At 34.8% G+C, this 17,212-nt stretch overlaps 1 protein-coding gene across 20 annotated transcripts in view; it reads left to right on the top strand.

Annotated features, from left to right (window-relative positions):
• LOC101234018 (uncharacterized) overlaps positions 1–17,212 on the top strand; it is a 72,888-nt gene that overhangs the window by 22,020 nt on the left and 33,656 nt on the right. For 19 of the 20 annotated variants that reach the window (XM_041717861.2, XM_041717865.2, XM_072932533.1 and 16 more), the window contains exons 1-16: positions 1,532–1,638; positions 4,372–4,567; positions 6,757–6,893; positions 7,187–7,278; positions 8,311–8,419; positions 9,066–9,092; positions 9,440–9,475; positions 10,245–10,289; positions 11,272–11,313; positions 11,473–11,514; positions 12,040–12,078; positions 12,848–12,883; positions 13,531–13,569; positions 14,224–14,241; positions 14,794–14,829; positions 16,238–16,279. In XM_041717861.2, the coding sequence (XP_041573795.2) occupies positions 1,609–1,638; positions 4,372–4,567; positions 6,757–6,893; positions 7,187–7,278; positions 8,311–8,419; positions 9,066–9,092; positions 9,440–9,475; positions 10,245–10,289; positions 11,272–11,313; positions 11,473–11,514; positions 12,040–12,078; positions 12,848–12,883; positions 13,531–13,569; positions 14,224–14,241; positions 14,794–14,829; positions 16,238–16,279 (966 nt within the window). In that variant the 5' untranslated portion in view covers positions 1,532–1,608. Of the gene's footprint in view, positions 1–1,531; positions 1,639–4,371; positions 4,568–6,756; positions 6,894–7,186; positions 7,279–8,310; positions 8,420–9,065; positions 9,093–9,439; positions 9,476–10,244; positions 10,290–11,271; positions 11,314–11,472; positions 11,515–12,039; positions 12,079–12,847; positions 12,884–13,530; positions 13,570–14,223; positions 14,242–14,793; positions 14,830–16,237; positions 16,280–17,212 lie in introns of those variants that run through there. The other variant, XM_072932530.1, reaches the window with a different exon arrangement.

Below are 17,212 nucleotides of genomic sequence, written 5' to 3' on the forward strand. Positions count from 1 at the left end.
GAGGGAGGTCTTGCATTATGCATTTGCAAGATCCCATCTCTTTGGTTATGTGTTTCTGGTGTGAGCACTTGTCATTCCTTTACTGTGTAATTTATTTGATGGTGTTACTGGTATGTTATTGCATTTGTGGTGTGCAGCATGATTTTGCATTGCTATTTATAACATTGGTATTAATGGTAAGTTTGGTGGTACAGTAAGAGAAGAAAGATTGTGATCTCCTTCCCAGTGGATACCAGCAGATAGGAAATAATGCATTTCATAATGGAACAATATAAATAAAATGCTACTCATTAATTAAAGGTAATTAACTGAAAGAGAATACAGTTAGTTAAATGCACTGAGTCTTAAAATTAGCTAATTTTCTTAAAATGCTGTGAGCATTTTGAAGTTAAATACATTTTAAATGTATGAACATTAAGGAATTGAAGAAGGCTCTTATAAATAGTTTTTGGTTAGAGGATTTTCACTAACCAAAGACTCATAGAGTCACAGAATTCCTTGTTTAAATAGGAAGGTCTGTCATGTTGCTAAGGTCTTTGAAAATGTCCAGAAGAGGTCAACAAAGCTGATGAAAGGGCTGAAAGAAATGTCCTGTTAGGAGCACCAAAGAATTTTGGGCTTGTCTAGTTTGGGGACAGGAGGCTGAGGGGTGACCTTATTGACCTCCACAACTTCCTGAGAAGGGGAAGTGGAGAGGGGAGTGCTGATGTCTTCTCCCTGGTGTTCAGTATAGGACGTGTGGGAATGGTTCAAAGCTGCTCTGGGGAAGGTTCACAGTGGACATTAGGAAGCATTTTTTACTGAGAGGTTGGTCATGAACAGTAACAGGCTTCCTAGGGAGGTAGTCAAAGCCCCAGGCCTGTCAGTGTTTTAGAGGCATTTAGAAAGGCATGAATTAGACAAATAATTGTAGACCCCATCCAACTGAAAATATTCTATTCTATATGTCATTCAGCTTTTGGACTTCTCCCAATCTCCAGTAGAGACCTTGTGAAAATCTTCTGAAGAGTAAAAGAAATGTTTTTTTTGAATGCAGGTCAGTTGCAATAACTTCAGATTATTCCCACAAGGTACATGAGAAGAAGCAGCGTCATTAACTCTTTTCTGTGAGAAAACTCTTGGAAGTATGACATTCATTAGAATTTTCCAAGTATTTTCCAACTGTGAAAAAGGAGTAGAAAAGTGAAAAAGCAGTACCAGAATACTCTGTGGTAACAGATTAATAAGACTAATATAGACTATTTTACCAGAATTGTTATGAAGTATTAGTAAGGGGTTTTTGTATAGCATAATTCTTTTGATTTTAGTCAACATACTGGTTTAGGCTACCAGCCTTCAGAAGCCCTGCCTGTACCAGATGCCTCGATAAAGGTCAGAGGGGTGTGACTCACCTGTGAGGAGGGTGTTGTCACCGCCAGCGCTGGGCAGGACAGTCCCACCTGTGGTGTCCCAATTTCCAGGGCAGATCCCAGCCGGCCCTGATTGGCCGCATTGGCACCCGCCTTGGCACGGATTGGCCGAGCCTTCCACCTCCTCTGTCTCATCTTGCTGGGGCACCGGCACTGCCCGGCTGCAGCTCCTCCGCACTGACCACAGAGGGACCGGAGGATGCCCACGCACCGGCACTCGGTCGATAAGGTGTGTTGGTGGGGATGTGGTGGACAGGGTGCGCACCAACTGGTGATGCTTATTCTCGAAGGATGGAGAATAAGTCTGTGATGCTCATCAGGAGTGTCTAGGAGAAGGAGAAAAATCCTCATAAAGAATGGGAATAGAAAGGGGTATACAGGAGCTAGTCTTAAACTGTCGGCAGGATGGACTTACAAGGACGGTGTTTTTCAAATTATGGATAGGTATTTATCATATTCATTAAATGCTCTATATTTAAAAGCTTTTAAAACAACTTTTGTCTCTATTCAGAAGTTTGCCCAAGGCTTTGGAGGAGCAAACCACCAAAGTGCCTCATCCCGAGTCCAGTAGACTTTGAATGCAGTAGCTAACTAGCAGGGATTTAATTGCTGGCCTGAAGACACATTAGACTAAATATGGAAGAGGATTCTTAAGGTAGCAGCTCAGGTGTTGGAAAGGTGAGGGCCACATAGACTCATAGGGAGAAAGATTTGAATCTGTGATAAAAAAAAATATAATTTTTCCATCAGATGGAGGAACCGAGGATATAGTTAATTTTTCATCATTATATCCAATTAGAATTTTGCAAATAACATTTATTTGCCATAATTCTCTATGCTTCCATTTTATAAATATTTAATTTTTGTTTCTTTACATCCTTCATTGAAAAAATGTAAAATATGTGATGCAAGGTAACATGATTACATGGAATATGTATTGGAACTCAGAGCCCATGGAAGTTTTCTGCCTCAAGTCTGGACTTGGAATTTTTTTAAATGTTATATCTCTCTTTTTCATCTAAAAGCTAGTTCCAAAAGATGACATGATGAGACTCATAGAATACCTCTTGAACTATTAAATCAGAGAGCTGATGCAAAGAGAAGGCATCTCAGCTGTGTTTCAACTCGTTGTACTTGTATTTCTGGCTCTTTTCTAGCAAGAAAAAGGGGAAAGATTTCAGACTGGCCTTCTTTCATGGCAGAGTGCAGTTTCAGACAATTTTCCAATCCTAGCTAAACTAGGACTTTGTGCTTTGAAATGGAACATCTAATTAGAAACAGACTTTTTTTTTCTTTCTCTCCATGAGTCAGAGAGAGATTTCAACAACACAGACTGTTTCTGTGTTGATATTAAATCACTGTTTACCGCATCTCTTGATATAATAGCACCCACATGCTGTATTTAAAACTTAATTAGAGGTGGGCCACGTCAAAATCGTTACAAGAGATTGGATAGCCGCACCCAGCATGCTGATACCAAAACATGATGCTTACCAGGATCCCATTAGAGTGACACTTTGATGAGGCTTTGGAGAGGAACCATCTTCATCTGCTTTAAAGATGCAATAACTTGCGTCTATCACTTTCCTGGTTGGTGCACTGAGTAGTTGTGACACCATGCAAACCTTCATCATCCTACTTGGAAATCTTCCAGCATTTCACTGTCACCTGTTTTATTATTTGTTGACTCAATGGCTTTTTAAAAAGTTGCTGGAGTTCAGAGTTAAGTACATGAATGTTCAGAGTTGTGTATTCTTCCCCTGCTTCCAGATGCTTCTTTTACTTATTTCATTAGCACACACAAAACCAAATGATCTTACACAGTTATGCGTGAATTAAGATGTGCAGGTAGATTGTACAAATTGAACATATTTCTTACATTGTGTTTGAAATGCTTTAAAAAAATCTCAAGTAAATCTCTCCATTCTTTCTGTTACTGTCTGTTGCGTCGCATGAGGCAATCTTGTGGCAGTCAGCATGTAACATAGCATTATTAAATATTTCTGGAGATTGAACAGTTGTATCAGCAATTTTGTAGCTGGAAGAGTGAGTGGTTCATAAGATGTAATAGCCTTTTAAGTATGTAGTGCTATAGTTGAATATTTAGATTTTGAACATGGGCTGAAAAATCTGATATTAAACACCTGAGAATACTTTTGGGAAATATTTCCTTTCTTTCTTGGAAACAGTTTACCATCATTGCAAGTGAATTATAAAGAAAATACATTTTTTCTTTATGGACAGTCCTGGAAGACTGGTCTTTATTCTTGTCTCTTAGGTATTTTTTGTGAATTTCTATACTGGTTATAGTTTCTTTACTGGTTATAGTTATTGTTTATTAATGGGAAGTATTCAGTAGTAATTTAGTATTTTAAAATTGTTTAGAAGTTCTAGAGGACTTTGCAGAAATCTTTTATTAAGTCCTTTAGGAAACAAATACTTTGAAAATCTTTAAGAGTACTGTGGGGCATTTAACTAGACTTCTTGACCATCCTGTGGAAGTGAGAGTAGGGAAAGCAGTCAAAGAAGAGCATACTAGTCATGGTTATACCTACAATTTGAGAGAGCAAGGATTCCCTCTGAGCTCTTGCATAACCAAGGAGCTGAGCTAAATCTGCTGGTATGACAATGAGGAACTTTGTTTTAAGGACTTTTCTAGTTCAAAGGTGTAATGCAGCAGACATGGCTGTTAATGGATTGCTGACATGTAATTGAAAATTTAAACTTCCATTAATTATTCAGTATTTTTAAACTATAATATTTGTGTATCTTATTGCACTTTTCTGTCAGTGTATATAAGTATTTTGTTTTAATTATTTTTCTTCAAAATACATGAAAGCAAAGAAAGAGCAGCTTTCTAGGCTTGCTTTGTTTCCTGTCCTGGAGAAAAGCAGATATTTGCCAAACAAGGCAACTACTTAAAAGAAGTTACTATGATCTGTATTGTCTTTTTGTTCCACAGATGAGGAGACACTCCTGCTTTGTTTTTTTGTTCTGTGGGATATTTTTGCCTGGAATCCTTGGTTTTCCACAGACAAATACCTCAATTGATTGTGATTCTCTGTTACCAAACTATGAAGCTGAACCACAGACATCTGCACCGCCATATATTATTGCTGTATCTTTTGATAACTTTGAGCCAGGAAATGAAGTCCAAGGTAAACAATCTGAATGACATAAAATCTTTGACTGTGTCTTCCAGAATTACCAATCTTCATAAAAATCCCCCCATTTCCCTCTCAGTCTAGATAATTTATTTTTAAACTTCAATCTAATTCATGTATACCTGAGATATTATTATTTTTTATGTTTTATATCTGTATGTACATACTTGTATTACTGAAAATGCATTCTTTCTTTCTTTTTTTCTTTATGTAATAAATATATCTTAACTTTATGCTGTAATTTTTGTGACAATTAAAATTGAGTGGGACAGCTCAATTAGTCCGGGCCAAACTGGACTAATAATTAGTTGCTCTTTAACTTTGTATTTGATTATTTGCTGTTGAATCAAGCCTCTCTAATATAAAGGGATCCTACTCATTAGTTATTCACATGCTGTCATCCTACAGGAAAAGAAGAATTCAGGGCGCAGTATGAGACTATTTACGAGTGATACATTTTGAGTCACCCTTCTAGGAGCTGCATCCCAGATTTTATCAGATTGCAGGAGGAGCAGCAATTGTGGCTTAAGCTCCCTTTTTATTTTCCTAATCCCAAATTGCTCTCTGGATGGAGCACCTTAACAGCCTTGTTTCTTCACACTGTGATGCCATCTCATGGTGCTGTCACACTTCAAGTAACTTGTGAATGCTTCTTTTTCTAGCCATTCATGCTAGAAGCAGCGTGGAAGAGGAAGAGAGTTGTGACCTGTCACATGTCTGTTGGATCTCAGTAGCTGAAAAAAAGCATTATTGACAAGTAGTTACTCTCTAGCTGGGATTCTGTTTTACTTTGACCTGGTAGCATAGATGTACTTCCATGGAGAATGATGTATAGGGAGAAGAATAGAGAAGCCTTAGAGTCCTGTTGCTGCTACCCTTCTTGGGAAAGCATGTGAAGGGCTCCTTTTAGGATGGGAGGGCTCTTTCAATGCTCTTCAAATATTTAAAATACTATTGACAGAAAATTGGGGGATGCATTTAAGTATATGCAGACTGTTCAGCAAGTTAAATGAGATTTATCATGGCAAAAATATTGAATCCCAGATGCTACTAACCTTGCCTTTTTTGTCCCTTTTTTCCCCTAATGATGGTTTTTTTAGCAGTCCTTTTTTCATGCTCCCCACTGTAAGCACCTAGTACATGGTCTCAGGGAGCCACATTAGGACCCCTTGCTTGAGTCTGCTGCAGTTTCACTGTGACATACCATGTGCCACTCCTACAGGTCAACCCTGCTGCATTTAGCCCTGCATTCAAGGGCTCCATGTCATTGATTCTGGGACACCTGGGGAAATTAGTGAATTAGGACTGAAAGTTGATGAAAAATTGGAAGACTAATTATGCAGATGTTTGGAAATACTGAATAATTGAAGTATGATTGATTGGTCTTTGCCTTGATTTCTGTGTCATTCCCACTTAATGTGCCCTTGTTTTTAATAACAACAGATCTCTGTTCATAAACCATTATTCTGATTCCATTCTCTACTAATGGAATTAGCAGAGAAAAGTTATAATAGATCATAGCAAATTTGGTTATGTCTTTTGAAATCTAATTTCAGTATTGATACACACAAAGCACGAAACTGCTCTCTACCATATTTTTCTGAGCTCCTTCAGTAACAAAATTCAAGTAATATTGATTAGCTCATATAATTATTAAGTTTTCATATTTAACGTAGAACATGGAAGCCAAACTGTTTTCTATCTCTCCAGTTCTAATACATTAAATAAAAGTTTCTGCATTTCAACCTTATGCAAAAGCTAATATTTTCTTTTAAAACAGAGGTAGAAATAAATGCAATTCTCTTTCTCCTGTAGCATTTTTGACTTTGTAGTCCTGATTAGACAGAAAATAAAAAACCTTTTTGTTAGCGGGACCACTGCTCATTGAGTAGAGCAGAATTCCTTTTGAAATTATCAGTAAATCATAAGTTTCATGTTACTTTACAGAGAAGCACCTTTCCAAATTTTTTCCTTTACCTTTATTGTCATTCCCCTTATAATAAAGAAAGGTGTTTTAAATGTTTTTTCTTAGAATTGTACAGGGCTTAAAGTAATTTCTGCACTGTGCAGAATTCTGCACAGCGCAATCTTGTGCCTTGGAGTGAAGCAAATTGCATGGTAAATATTTAGGCAGTTCAAGTGGTATATGAAATTTACATTTCTCAAAATGCCTGTTTTCACAGTAACTCTAGAAGCACTTGGAGATGCTGGGTTTAAAGGATTTAATCTACAAGCTCGAGAAATCGATGGAGATGTTCCTGTTGGTACTTTTAAAATTACAGATCCAAACACAAAAGGCTTGGAATGTCATAACATGACGGTATGTGTGTAGTCTTTGGAATATTTACTGAAGCTTGGATTTCTTTTAAACAATAGAAGTAGGGATCATTTTTATACAGCAAAGCTATTTCATCAGTAGAGTTTAAAAGGTTAGATTTTCTCAAGAACTTAATCTATCCTTTATATGTGATATGAACCTAATGTAGAAATTCCCTGTCTCTTTGTAGCAGGACATCACTGTTACCTGTTGTAGTAGAGACAGTTTCTGTAATAATATAGCTAAAAGTCACTCTTACATCTTATATAATTATTTGTACTTCTTTTTAATTGCAGAATTCAGCAGTAATTAATGCCAATTCAGATGTGAAACAGAAGGTTACAACAACATGGATTGCTCCACAGAATGTTAGAGAGCTTCAATTTATGTAAATATTTGTTTTTTGATTTTTTGCCTTGAAATTTTCTTTCTGTATTGTGATAGACCTGTGTTGCTGTTTGAGATATCCTTGTTCAACATAGGTTTTTTTCATAGTTTGCTATAACTTCACACTATGTTAATTAAATTATTTCCATTTCAAGATATAGTTGTAAAAGCTAATGTCCTAAAGACTTTAATATATGTAAATAATTCCATTAAGCATAATGTTATTAATGGATCTTTGAGTAGCCATTTTTTACACTTTGAATTCTTTAATTACAACAGCAACAAAATACGAAATGTAACTCCTTCCCTGAAAAAATTAAATTCAGACCTATCCAGCTATACCTTTCTTCATTTTGACCAGTGGTGGAATAGTAATTTGATGTAAATTCTTCTAATATAAATTTTAAAATTAGTGTATGACCTATAAAGTGATTTCTAAAAACAGGGGAAGACATATTTAGCCTACCTTTAATGCTACATTTCTTGCAGATGTGAACCTTGTAAAAACACCACCTACTCTAACAATTGCACGCTTGAAGTATATTGGAAAAAGCCTAAATATTTGATAGTTTGCATCGTTTGAAGTGCAGGTTTATGATAGGGCCATCTTTGCCTTGCTTCATCAAATCTTGAGGAATACCAAAAACAGGCAAAAGAATACAAAACTGCAATTGCTTCCACTCATTATTGCCATAAAAATCAGTTCACCATCATAGATGCAGATTATCAGAATATGTGGGACAATTCTTCTGGACATTTGAGCCAATGCTCCTCACTGGTGTCAGTGCTTCTTCAAACACTATCTTTCCCTCTTCTGCTTGTTCTCAGCATCTGTTTTAGTTATCTTAAAAGTTATGCTGGGTGATAATACAAGCCACTACAAGGAAAAGTATTCTGTGGAACTTGTACTGTATGCACTTAAAACCAGAACACAGTGGATATTCTTGGCTGGGGGCAAAAGGGGACAAGAGTTTATTAGTATTTTATATTGAAATACGCTGATAAAAAATAAATTATTTTGTTTTCTCTCTAGTGCAACTGTTGTTCAAAATCTAGAGAACTTTTGGGTTGGAATTCAAAGCAAAAGTCTCACACCTATGCATTCTGAGTCAGTTAATGCGACAGGAAAAAGTAAAAGGAAGGTATGTATGTTTTAGTATTTGAATGATAGAAATTAATACAATAATTAAAGTATCTTTGGCTTGATACAAGATATACATTTGTTGTCATTTATTCATTAACTAAGGCAAAATCGTTAGATGTTTTCAATAATTTCAATTTAACTGCCTAATCCTTTTATAAAAATGATGAAAAAATGAAGTTAATACTCTTTTTCTCCTACAGAAATGAGGAAAGTAATAATCTCTTGATCAAAACAATCAATGTCTTAAAGCAAAAAAAAAAAAAAAAAGAAAATTGGTTATAGAAATGTACTGTACTTCTTATGTACAGTGCTGTTCTTAACTGCTGCCATAGTCCCTGGGAATTGTAACCGTAGCATATTCTTGAAAGGAGTTCGTAGCATGTTTTTTGCCAAGAATTATGCTTCTACGAAACACATTAAACTTTGGCAGCTCAAGTAAAGGAAGTCTCCTCAAATCTACTGTATTGGACTGCAGCAGCAGTGATTTATGTGAACTTGTAATGTAACCAAGAATGAACACCTGTCTTAAATCTCTCACTTCACCAAGTATATTTTCTGTTTCCTGTAATAAGCTGGTTTTTGGTTTTTTTTTTTTTCCTGTGAATAATTTGGTAATGCTTCCTCTTCTGTTTTTTTCCCCACAGCTTATGATAGAATTAGAATGTAGCAAGGTAAGAGCAATTTTTCTTCAATTTCCCAACTTCCAGTTACCTCAGTTTTAGAATTCTTCTCCTACTGGTCCAATTGTCTCATGCTTCTAGCATGAAGATTCTGTTATACCATTCAAATTACTTTCCTAGCAGGATATAATTTATGCTTTCATTTTTTTATTCAGTTTTGAATTTATTTTGAATTAGTTAACATCAGTTTGCAGATGAGATTGTTAAAATGTGTAATATATTGTCAGCAATTAAACACGTGATTTCTTCACTCAGATCATCAATGTGAATTCAGTTGATTTCCTGTTTAAAGTAGTACCAGTCAATAAACAGTAACTGGAACCTGTATTCTCTTGCAGCGTGGAGGGACTTACTCAACAGGCCGATGCATCATGGTAAATATTCCTTCTCCAAAGACATTGACATGCCCAATTGCCCAAGATCTCAAGGCTTAGTCAAAAATTTCTTCTAGATATGTCTTTATTCCCCTTGTAACTGAATTTCATTTTCTTTTTGTTAGTTTATCTTTGTTGATTAAAAATCCAAAAACTATCTAAAGGGTTGTGAGCCTTGTTACTATTTCCTTCTGCATATTCTCTCTGCTAATCTGTAGTAATTCTATAATAGAAGTTTTCTTTTTCTCTTTTAACTCTTTATTCTTAATGTTTCCTTTTCAGGATCACTTATTTATATGCCTTCTTCAAATCATGATCTAGATATAAAATATAGCTATTTGATTTTTTTCCTTGGAAAACTTTCACTGGCAGTGCAGGGAAGAAGCCTCTTTTCCTTCTTTGCTTTTTAACCGTAAATATGCTAATGATTACCTAGCCATATTAGTAAAAAGCTTTCATCTGCTTTTTAATGATTGTGGTGGTGTAGATCTCCTCCTCAATGATGGACATCAAGTATGGGAGGTCAAATACAAAAGGATTCAAGCAGCAGAATTATGTTATTTATAACAGCTGGATTGCCACGGTTTTGAATATTTTTCTTGAAAGATCTCTGAAATAATTTTAATAGGTCAATTGGTGGAATGAATTAATAGAAAACTACTTTGTGTGTTCTTTCTTTTCCCACCAAGTAGAACTTCCTTTTCTAAAAATCACCTATTTAAAATAATTTTTCAGCAAGATAATAAATACCAGTCTGGTTTCTTTTCAGGTTGGACCTTCTGGTTCTTCTCAGAACAGCTATTCAGGCAGTCAGGTATGAGTTCTAAATTCCATCATTTGTATGTTTTCCTTCAGTAACCTTGAATGACTAAAATTCTGTAATGTGAGGTGATTTAGTACTGTACTGAAATATCTTCTGTGCTGATTAACCCAGATTGGCAGAGGTGTTTATCCAGCAAATATTGTGTTTGTACCTGGGCTGGGTTCAACTACCTGCACTCCCCTGAACTCAATAGCTTACTCCAGTTTAATGTCTGTATTGCTTTTAACACTGGACTATATTTTCAGTTGAAAATTTGGGGCCATCACTGCCTAGTTAGCCTTTTAAAATTTCTGGGGTATACATGTCTGTATTGCCACTACTTTCACTTCATTAATCACAACAATGTATATTTGGTTTTTAGTAGTATTATCTCCACTACCATATATATGCCTATTTTCTCTTTAAGTCTTAGATACCTTCTGGTATGTTTCCAGTTTCTTGAACTGATGTTATCAAGGACATACTTCTTACTACTTACTAGTGGTTATATGTATTAGTGAATTATCTGGTAATATTCCATTTCTTCAATCTTTATTGCTTGTAATGAATTACCAGATACAGAGAAATACAAATTATTTTGATACATATGCTAAAACCTGTTTTCCATATTTTTTATTATATAATACATATTCTTTTCTAAGAGTTGAGCTTCTCATCTTGTCATAAAGGTACTTAAAGTTACTAATTTTTTATAAAATATAAGCCATTCAGTAGCATTTTGAAAGATTTCATGACCAGTGACAAAGCTGATGAAACTTATAAGGAATACAGATGATGTCTCACAATAAATTAGAATCAATACAGGCAGTGCCAGTGAACTGGTAACCTATTTACTTGCTTATCCCTTGCTTGTACATACACATTATCAGATGCACATCTTTTCATGCCATAAATAGTATGGCGTTGGGTTTTTTTCTCTCTTGCCCATTTGAGTTTTTTATATGGAAATATTTTACTTCTGTTTTTATTTCAGGGTGGAGTAGTCTACACAATAAGCAAGAGTGGATGTACACCTGTAAGCACTGTTTTTACATTCTCTTTTTTGTCCCCAGCATAACTATATTCATGGTAACTCCCAGCTTTCAATGGCATTATTTGATAAATGTTTATGTGGGAGTCTCTATTATAAATAGAAAATACTGATGAGAAATAACTGGTTTATTTTTTGTCTTAGGGAGGTGCTGCTGGTGCATATGGCCTACAAGCCTGCAGAGATGTAAGATGGTTATATATGTTTTTACTGATTGTCTCCTACTATGCTTCTTAACTCATCTCCTTATTGAAAATTGCATTTGATTCTGTTCTGTAGAGCTATTGAAGTCTTCCTAAATATATTCAGGAAAATACTGTTAGCTTGAGATATTGTTCTGAAATTAAACCCCAAAATTAAAACGTGTTACACTGCCAGTTAAGATCCTGATAATTTATGCTTTGAGGTGTGTATGTACACACCTCTAATAGGTGATACATAATATCACCTATTAGAAACTCTTAATTTTTTCCCTACTAAAATGTCAGAATTCTTACTGCATAATGCTTTTTATCAGCTAAAATTATTGTCTTTGGATATTGCATATTTTGGAATATTATTAGGGGTTCTTTAAAATCTTTGCATATTAATTCTTTAATTAGTAGAGAAATTTCTATTGTCTATCTCATTTATTTCTTTTTCACATGAAAACAAATTAATAATTAGCAAATTATTTTATAAATAAATACCTGATTTTTATTTTTGTTTCAGAGTGCATCCTCATCCGGCAGTGGTCTTACTTATGGCCAGGTAACCGTGTTCTCCAACATGTTTTTAGCTTCATAAGTTATTCAAATGCTAAACAGTTATGCCCAAATTTACCAAACAATAATTAAATTCATGGAAGAGGATAAAGGAAAACTGTCTTCAAATTATTTAGTAATGATCATACCTGGAAATAACTTCATGAAGTGAATTGCGTATTTGGTGTTTGTTGCTGTATCCCTACTTCTATTTTCCAACAAAAATCAATTACATTTCTTCTATAAATGGACACCAGTTCCTTTTACTATGTTTTTTCCAAAAGTCAGTGCTTTTTTTGATGGTTACTAAGAATTAAAAGTTTGGGGTTTGTTTTTTGGCTTTTGCTTATATAATTTTTTGCTTCATTTAAATAATTTCTCTTGTTATGACATATCCAAATTTTTCTAGATTCTATTGCAATGGTAGGTTTTTTAAATTGAGCGTATGGGTTCTGGAATTTGGTTTTTTTTGGATGAAGGTAGAAGAGCCTATATTTTTCCTACAAACAAACTTCCAATTTCATGAAACATTTGCAGCTTTTATAGAGGACTCTGTAAAACTAGCAAAATAATTGGGCTTTAAAAAAAAATTAAACCAGTTGATTTATTGCAGTTGCTTCTTTATTAACTGCCAATACATTAATTTTCTTCAGACTTTTACTTTGTTTGGTGCTTCATGGGTATCATGTTAATATAATATTCTTGTGGAGAATAGTGCTGTAGTTAATTTGCCATACATTTACCTAAGCTACAAATTAATTCTGTACTCTTTACAGTCTGTCCCTTCAAGCAGTTCAGATTCCAGTAAGAAGGTAAGCTCTCCTGTACAAAGGGATAAAATTCTTACATTTATAATTTCGCATGACTCCTGTTATTTCAGTCAAGACTTTTCAAGGTTTTAACTCAGATTGATTTATATTATTTGATTTGGTTTGGTTGTTAGAGGCTGGTAGAGTTTCTAATGAGAGAAGAGTAACACAGCAGAAGATACAATTACTGCATTTGGCATATTTCGGTTTTCTTTTGAATGAACTCAATATCAAGTCTTTTTTATTTCTTAGCATAATACTGAATAAAGACAAAATAAATTGATGTTCTAGTTTGGGGTGCAAAGTTGAGGATCAAAAAAGGGCACACAGTACAAGCCAGTAGCTATGGTATGAGACATGAAATCCTGCTTCTGCCTCTACAGCTGAGTCATTATGTGGTTTGGGGCAAATCTTTCATCTACTTTACTCTTGTGTATACTATGCATAAATATATGTCATTCTTTGCTTGGTAATGTACATAATTTTTTTTTTTAATAAAAATGCCATTTTATAAAAGAGATCTTCCATACCATTATTACCAGACTTTTAAATTTACACATTTTTGTATTCTTCATTTTTTTTCTGACATATTTAGCAATATTTAAGTAATCTTTATGGTGAGTAAATAGCTTCTTCTGGTTTCTCCATAGGTAGTGGTCGTTGCCAACAGCAACCCTTTTCCACCTGTGGTAAGCTGTTTTTCTCTACAATACACATTTTCTCTACAAATAACTTTGACCCAAAAAGCTTTCAAGTATCATCGTTTTTAATTTTCAGAAATATTCCTGGAGACAATTTTTTGGCAGGCAGGATTTACCCTAAGTGTATATTTACCTTCAGGGAAGGTGTGTTTTAATAAGATAGGTAAAAACCTCGTGGTTCTGTGATTGCTGTTAATACTTGCAGAGACAATGGACTAGCTGCAGGCACCAGGTCTCTCCATGTACACAGTCTTTGTGTCCCTGAATAGTGTTAATTTTCTCTTTCTGTTGCAATTTTCTTCTGTAAGTTTACTTCCATTCTCCTTTTTAAATTATTACGTTTCCACTCTGGATCTCTCTGGAACTAAACCAAAGTTTAGCCTTCAGGTGCTTGAAGCGAGCTTTTATAATGTAATATTTTATATATGTTTAATTTCTAATAGAACATGTCATTCTAAGTTGACTAAAGGTTAAGTTGAATAAAGGCATTTATTCTATGCCATTCTTTTTATATAATTCTTTCACATTCCACTATGTACTGCATCTGAAATATAAGGGCCCTTTTTCCCTTTCTCAGCTGCAAAATTCTGTTTGGGCAAGCCCTTGTTCAAAATAATGAAAGATTTTTCTGTTTCTTTGCAGCGTCACACCTTCCCTCAGGTAAGAATACTTCTTATTTTGATTCCTATAATACCATTATAGTTTTTATTGGATCAAACCAACTGTCTCAGGATGGTGTGTGCTACTCTTTTACGTTTGTCCCTCATACCTCAGAATTCAGCAAAAAAATGCCTGGATGAGGAAGCGGATTTGTATGTGTTGATGTATGTGCCGTGCAGGTGACAGTGAGACAGGTTAGAGGAGTGATGATGTCCCAGCTTCCCTCCCCACATTTGGAAAACCCAAGCTGACTGGTAGTGCAGAAAGGTGGTGCACATAACTTGTGTTCTCCTGCTCTCCACAGAAGATGTAAGAGTAGAAAATTACTTAGTAGGGTCAGTCTGCCTCCCCAAACCTTCAGAACAGAGAACAAAAAACCAGCTTAATGCTGGGTGTTAAGAACTGGTACACAGCACATCCCACATATGACCTTTCCCTTTATTCTCACAAATGAAATAGTTCAACTTAGTATTTTCTGTTTAAGTGCATTGCATTAAACAAGTAAATTAAATCTGCTATATTATGTTTCTTTGTTTCTGGATTTTTTTTCAGAGTTTGGGAAGCTCTGCTACAAGGATCATAGTACAGGTAGACATTTCTTCTCTATTATACTTGAGTTTTAAAGGAAGATTTGTCTTAGTAAACTAAGCAATAATTCCTCTCATAGAGAAAAAATAAGTAAGTGTGGGTAACTCAGAGATATCTTAGATGTCCACAAACTACAGTGGTGGAGTAGGGCATTTCTGTGACTACAGCAAAGGGGATATCTTAGCTGGTTGCTGAATAAAGACTATTGGAAATATTTTCTACATGTAAAAAATTTTAAAACCTCTGTATGTAAATTCCATTGTGCTCTCAAAATTGGCAAAATTGACCATCTCAGTCTGCCCAGGAAGGAGGATGGAATTCTAGAACTAAAGCTTGAATGTTACTCAGTATAAAATCAAATATAGATTGCAACATGCACAGTTCCATTTTCATTTAAACAGTCAATTTTTTAATGGAAACACCCAGTTCAGAATTACATTTTTAAAATCCTGCTGTTAATGCCTAGGTGAACTGTTGTATTTTTAATGTTGCTTCTTGATAACCAGGAACTTAGAAAATTGATTGCAATCTAGTCTCATTAAGAGCATGCTTATTAAGTACTATGAATATAATTCAGACATATTTATCTGGGTTCTTTGTCATTTTAGCATCCATCCCACTGTTAATGGCTAGTCAGTCCATTAGATGCCAGTCCATCAGACTACGACAACAAATTCTCACTTTCTCTGAAAGATTAGCAGCAAGTTACCCCAGCTGAAATTTGTCTTTCCAAAACCATTGCTTTCAAAATGTATAGCATTATTTTCTTCCATGACAAGTGATGAATTCTGGCAAACAAAATAATAAGATTTCCTTGTTATTTAAATTCTGATTTTAAATGTACAGTGTTTTGATTACACAGGCTAACTATTTTCAATGTGTAAATATAAAAAATATTTAATTCATCTCATAATCCACATATTTTCCTGGAATCAAAATATTTTTTGTAGTGGCTTTCCCTTATGTTAGATTTTAACTGTGGATTTTTCTATTTTTGCTTTGGCAAAGCAAAAAGCTTTGTCAAAAGCTTATTAAAGAAAAAAATCATTCATAATGTGAATACAAATAGATATGGGTTTAAGGTTATTTGTGAGGTACATTTGAAAGGCAGAATTATTTTAACTCACTTCAAATACCACAATATGACACAAATATGTATTACACAATTAATTTTCATTAAGAAAATTTTATGAAGATATATAAATACTTGTAATACTTAATTTGTGTAGGATTTTTATATACATTTTGTAGCACATGGGGATGGCATAAAGTAAGAAAAGGTGTAATGAACTCTTCGTAGCTTTCAAATTGTCTAGTAGGTAGAAGGACAGAATTGCTCCTTGAAATGGCTTAGTGCATAAGCAATTCCTCTTAAAAATAAATAACCAATTTTTTTGTTCCTGTGTAGAGTGGACAAAAACAGCAAACTAGCAGCAATACTTATATTCAGGTAAGTAAACTTTAAAAGTGTTATAAATGTTCCTATAGACTTCCCTAAAACAGGGCCAGCACAACTTACAAATAAATTATTTTCTGCATTTAAAAATGGATTTCACAGGTGCTGGTATTTCTATTTCCCAGACTTTTGTTAATGATAATACCATCTGATATTGATGTTGAAATGATTTTGTTTGTGATGTTCACAAATGCATTTCCATGTGTGATGGGTTTACATGAAATGAGTGTGTTGTACTTGGAGCATAAGGGTCAAGGCCCTGAGAGGAAGCGGTTCTAGTCTCCTTACCACACCACCAGCCCCATACTGATAGATTCAGGGCCCATGCATATTAGACCTCAAATTCCAAAAGTTGTAAAGGGTAGTTGCTGAGCCATATCAAGAATGATGAAAAATCATGATCGTAGAACTATATGCAATGTCTTCCAGCATTGCTTAAAGCCATAAAGATAAAGCTGCTTGTGTGAAAAAAGAAAAAAAGTGAGGGAATTTTAGAAAATACTCACACGGTGGCATCATAAATTATTGCAAACTAAAACTTGAGAATATTCATAGTATGGTCTCAAGTATGAGGGCCCTTCAGGTCGTCCTTCTCTTGAGGGATGTGGGTAGGAGGGATGCAGAAGTCTGTCAATATTCTCTGGAGCACTACATGCAACCAGACAACACTTTCAAAAGGGTAGGTATGACTTTTAGGGATCAGGGCCAGAGGGAGGCTACTACTCAACATCATGAGTATTCAATATGCACAAGGTCGGCAGTCATGGCTTCTGATGAGAATAGAACAATCTATTGCAGGGCTGTGAGCAGACTGCTCTGTCTCCTTAGTGCTTTTTGAGAAATCCCCACACAACTGTATTTCTGTAAACATCATGCTCTTTAAAAAAGGCTCTTTGTCAAGTTGGTAATTATCTTCTCTTTATTTTA

Source organism: Taeniopygia guttata, chromosome 8 (assembly GCF_048771995.1).
Source record: "Taeniopygia guttata chromosome 8, bTaeGut7.mat, whole genome shotgun sequence".
NCBI classification, from domain to species: domain Eukaryota; kingdom Metazoa; phylum Chordata; class Aves; order Passeriformes; family Estrildidae; genus Taeniopygia; species Taeniopygia guttata.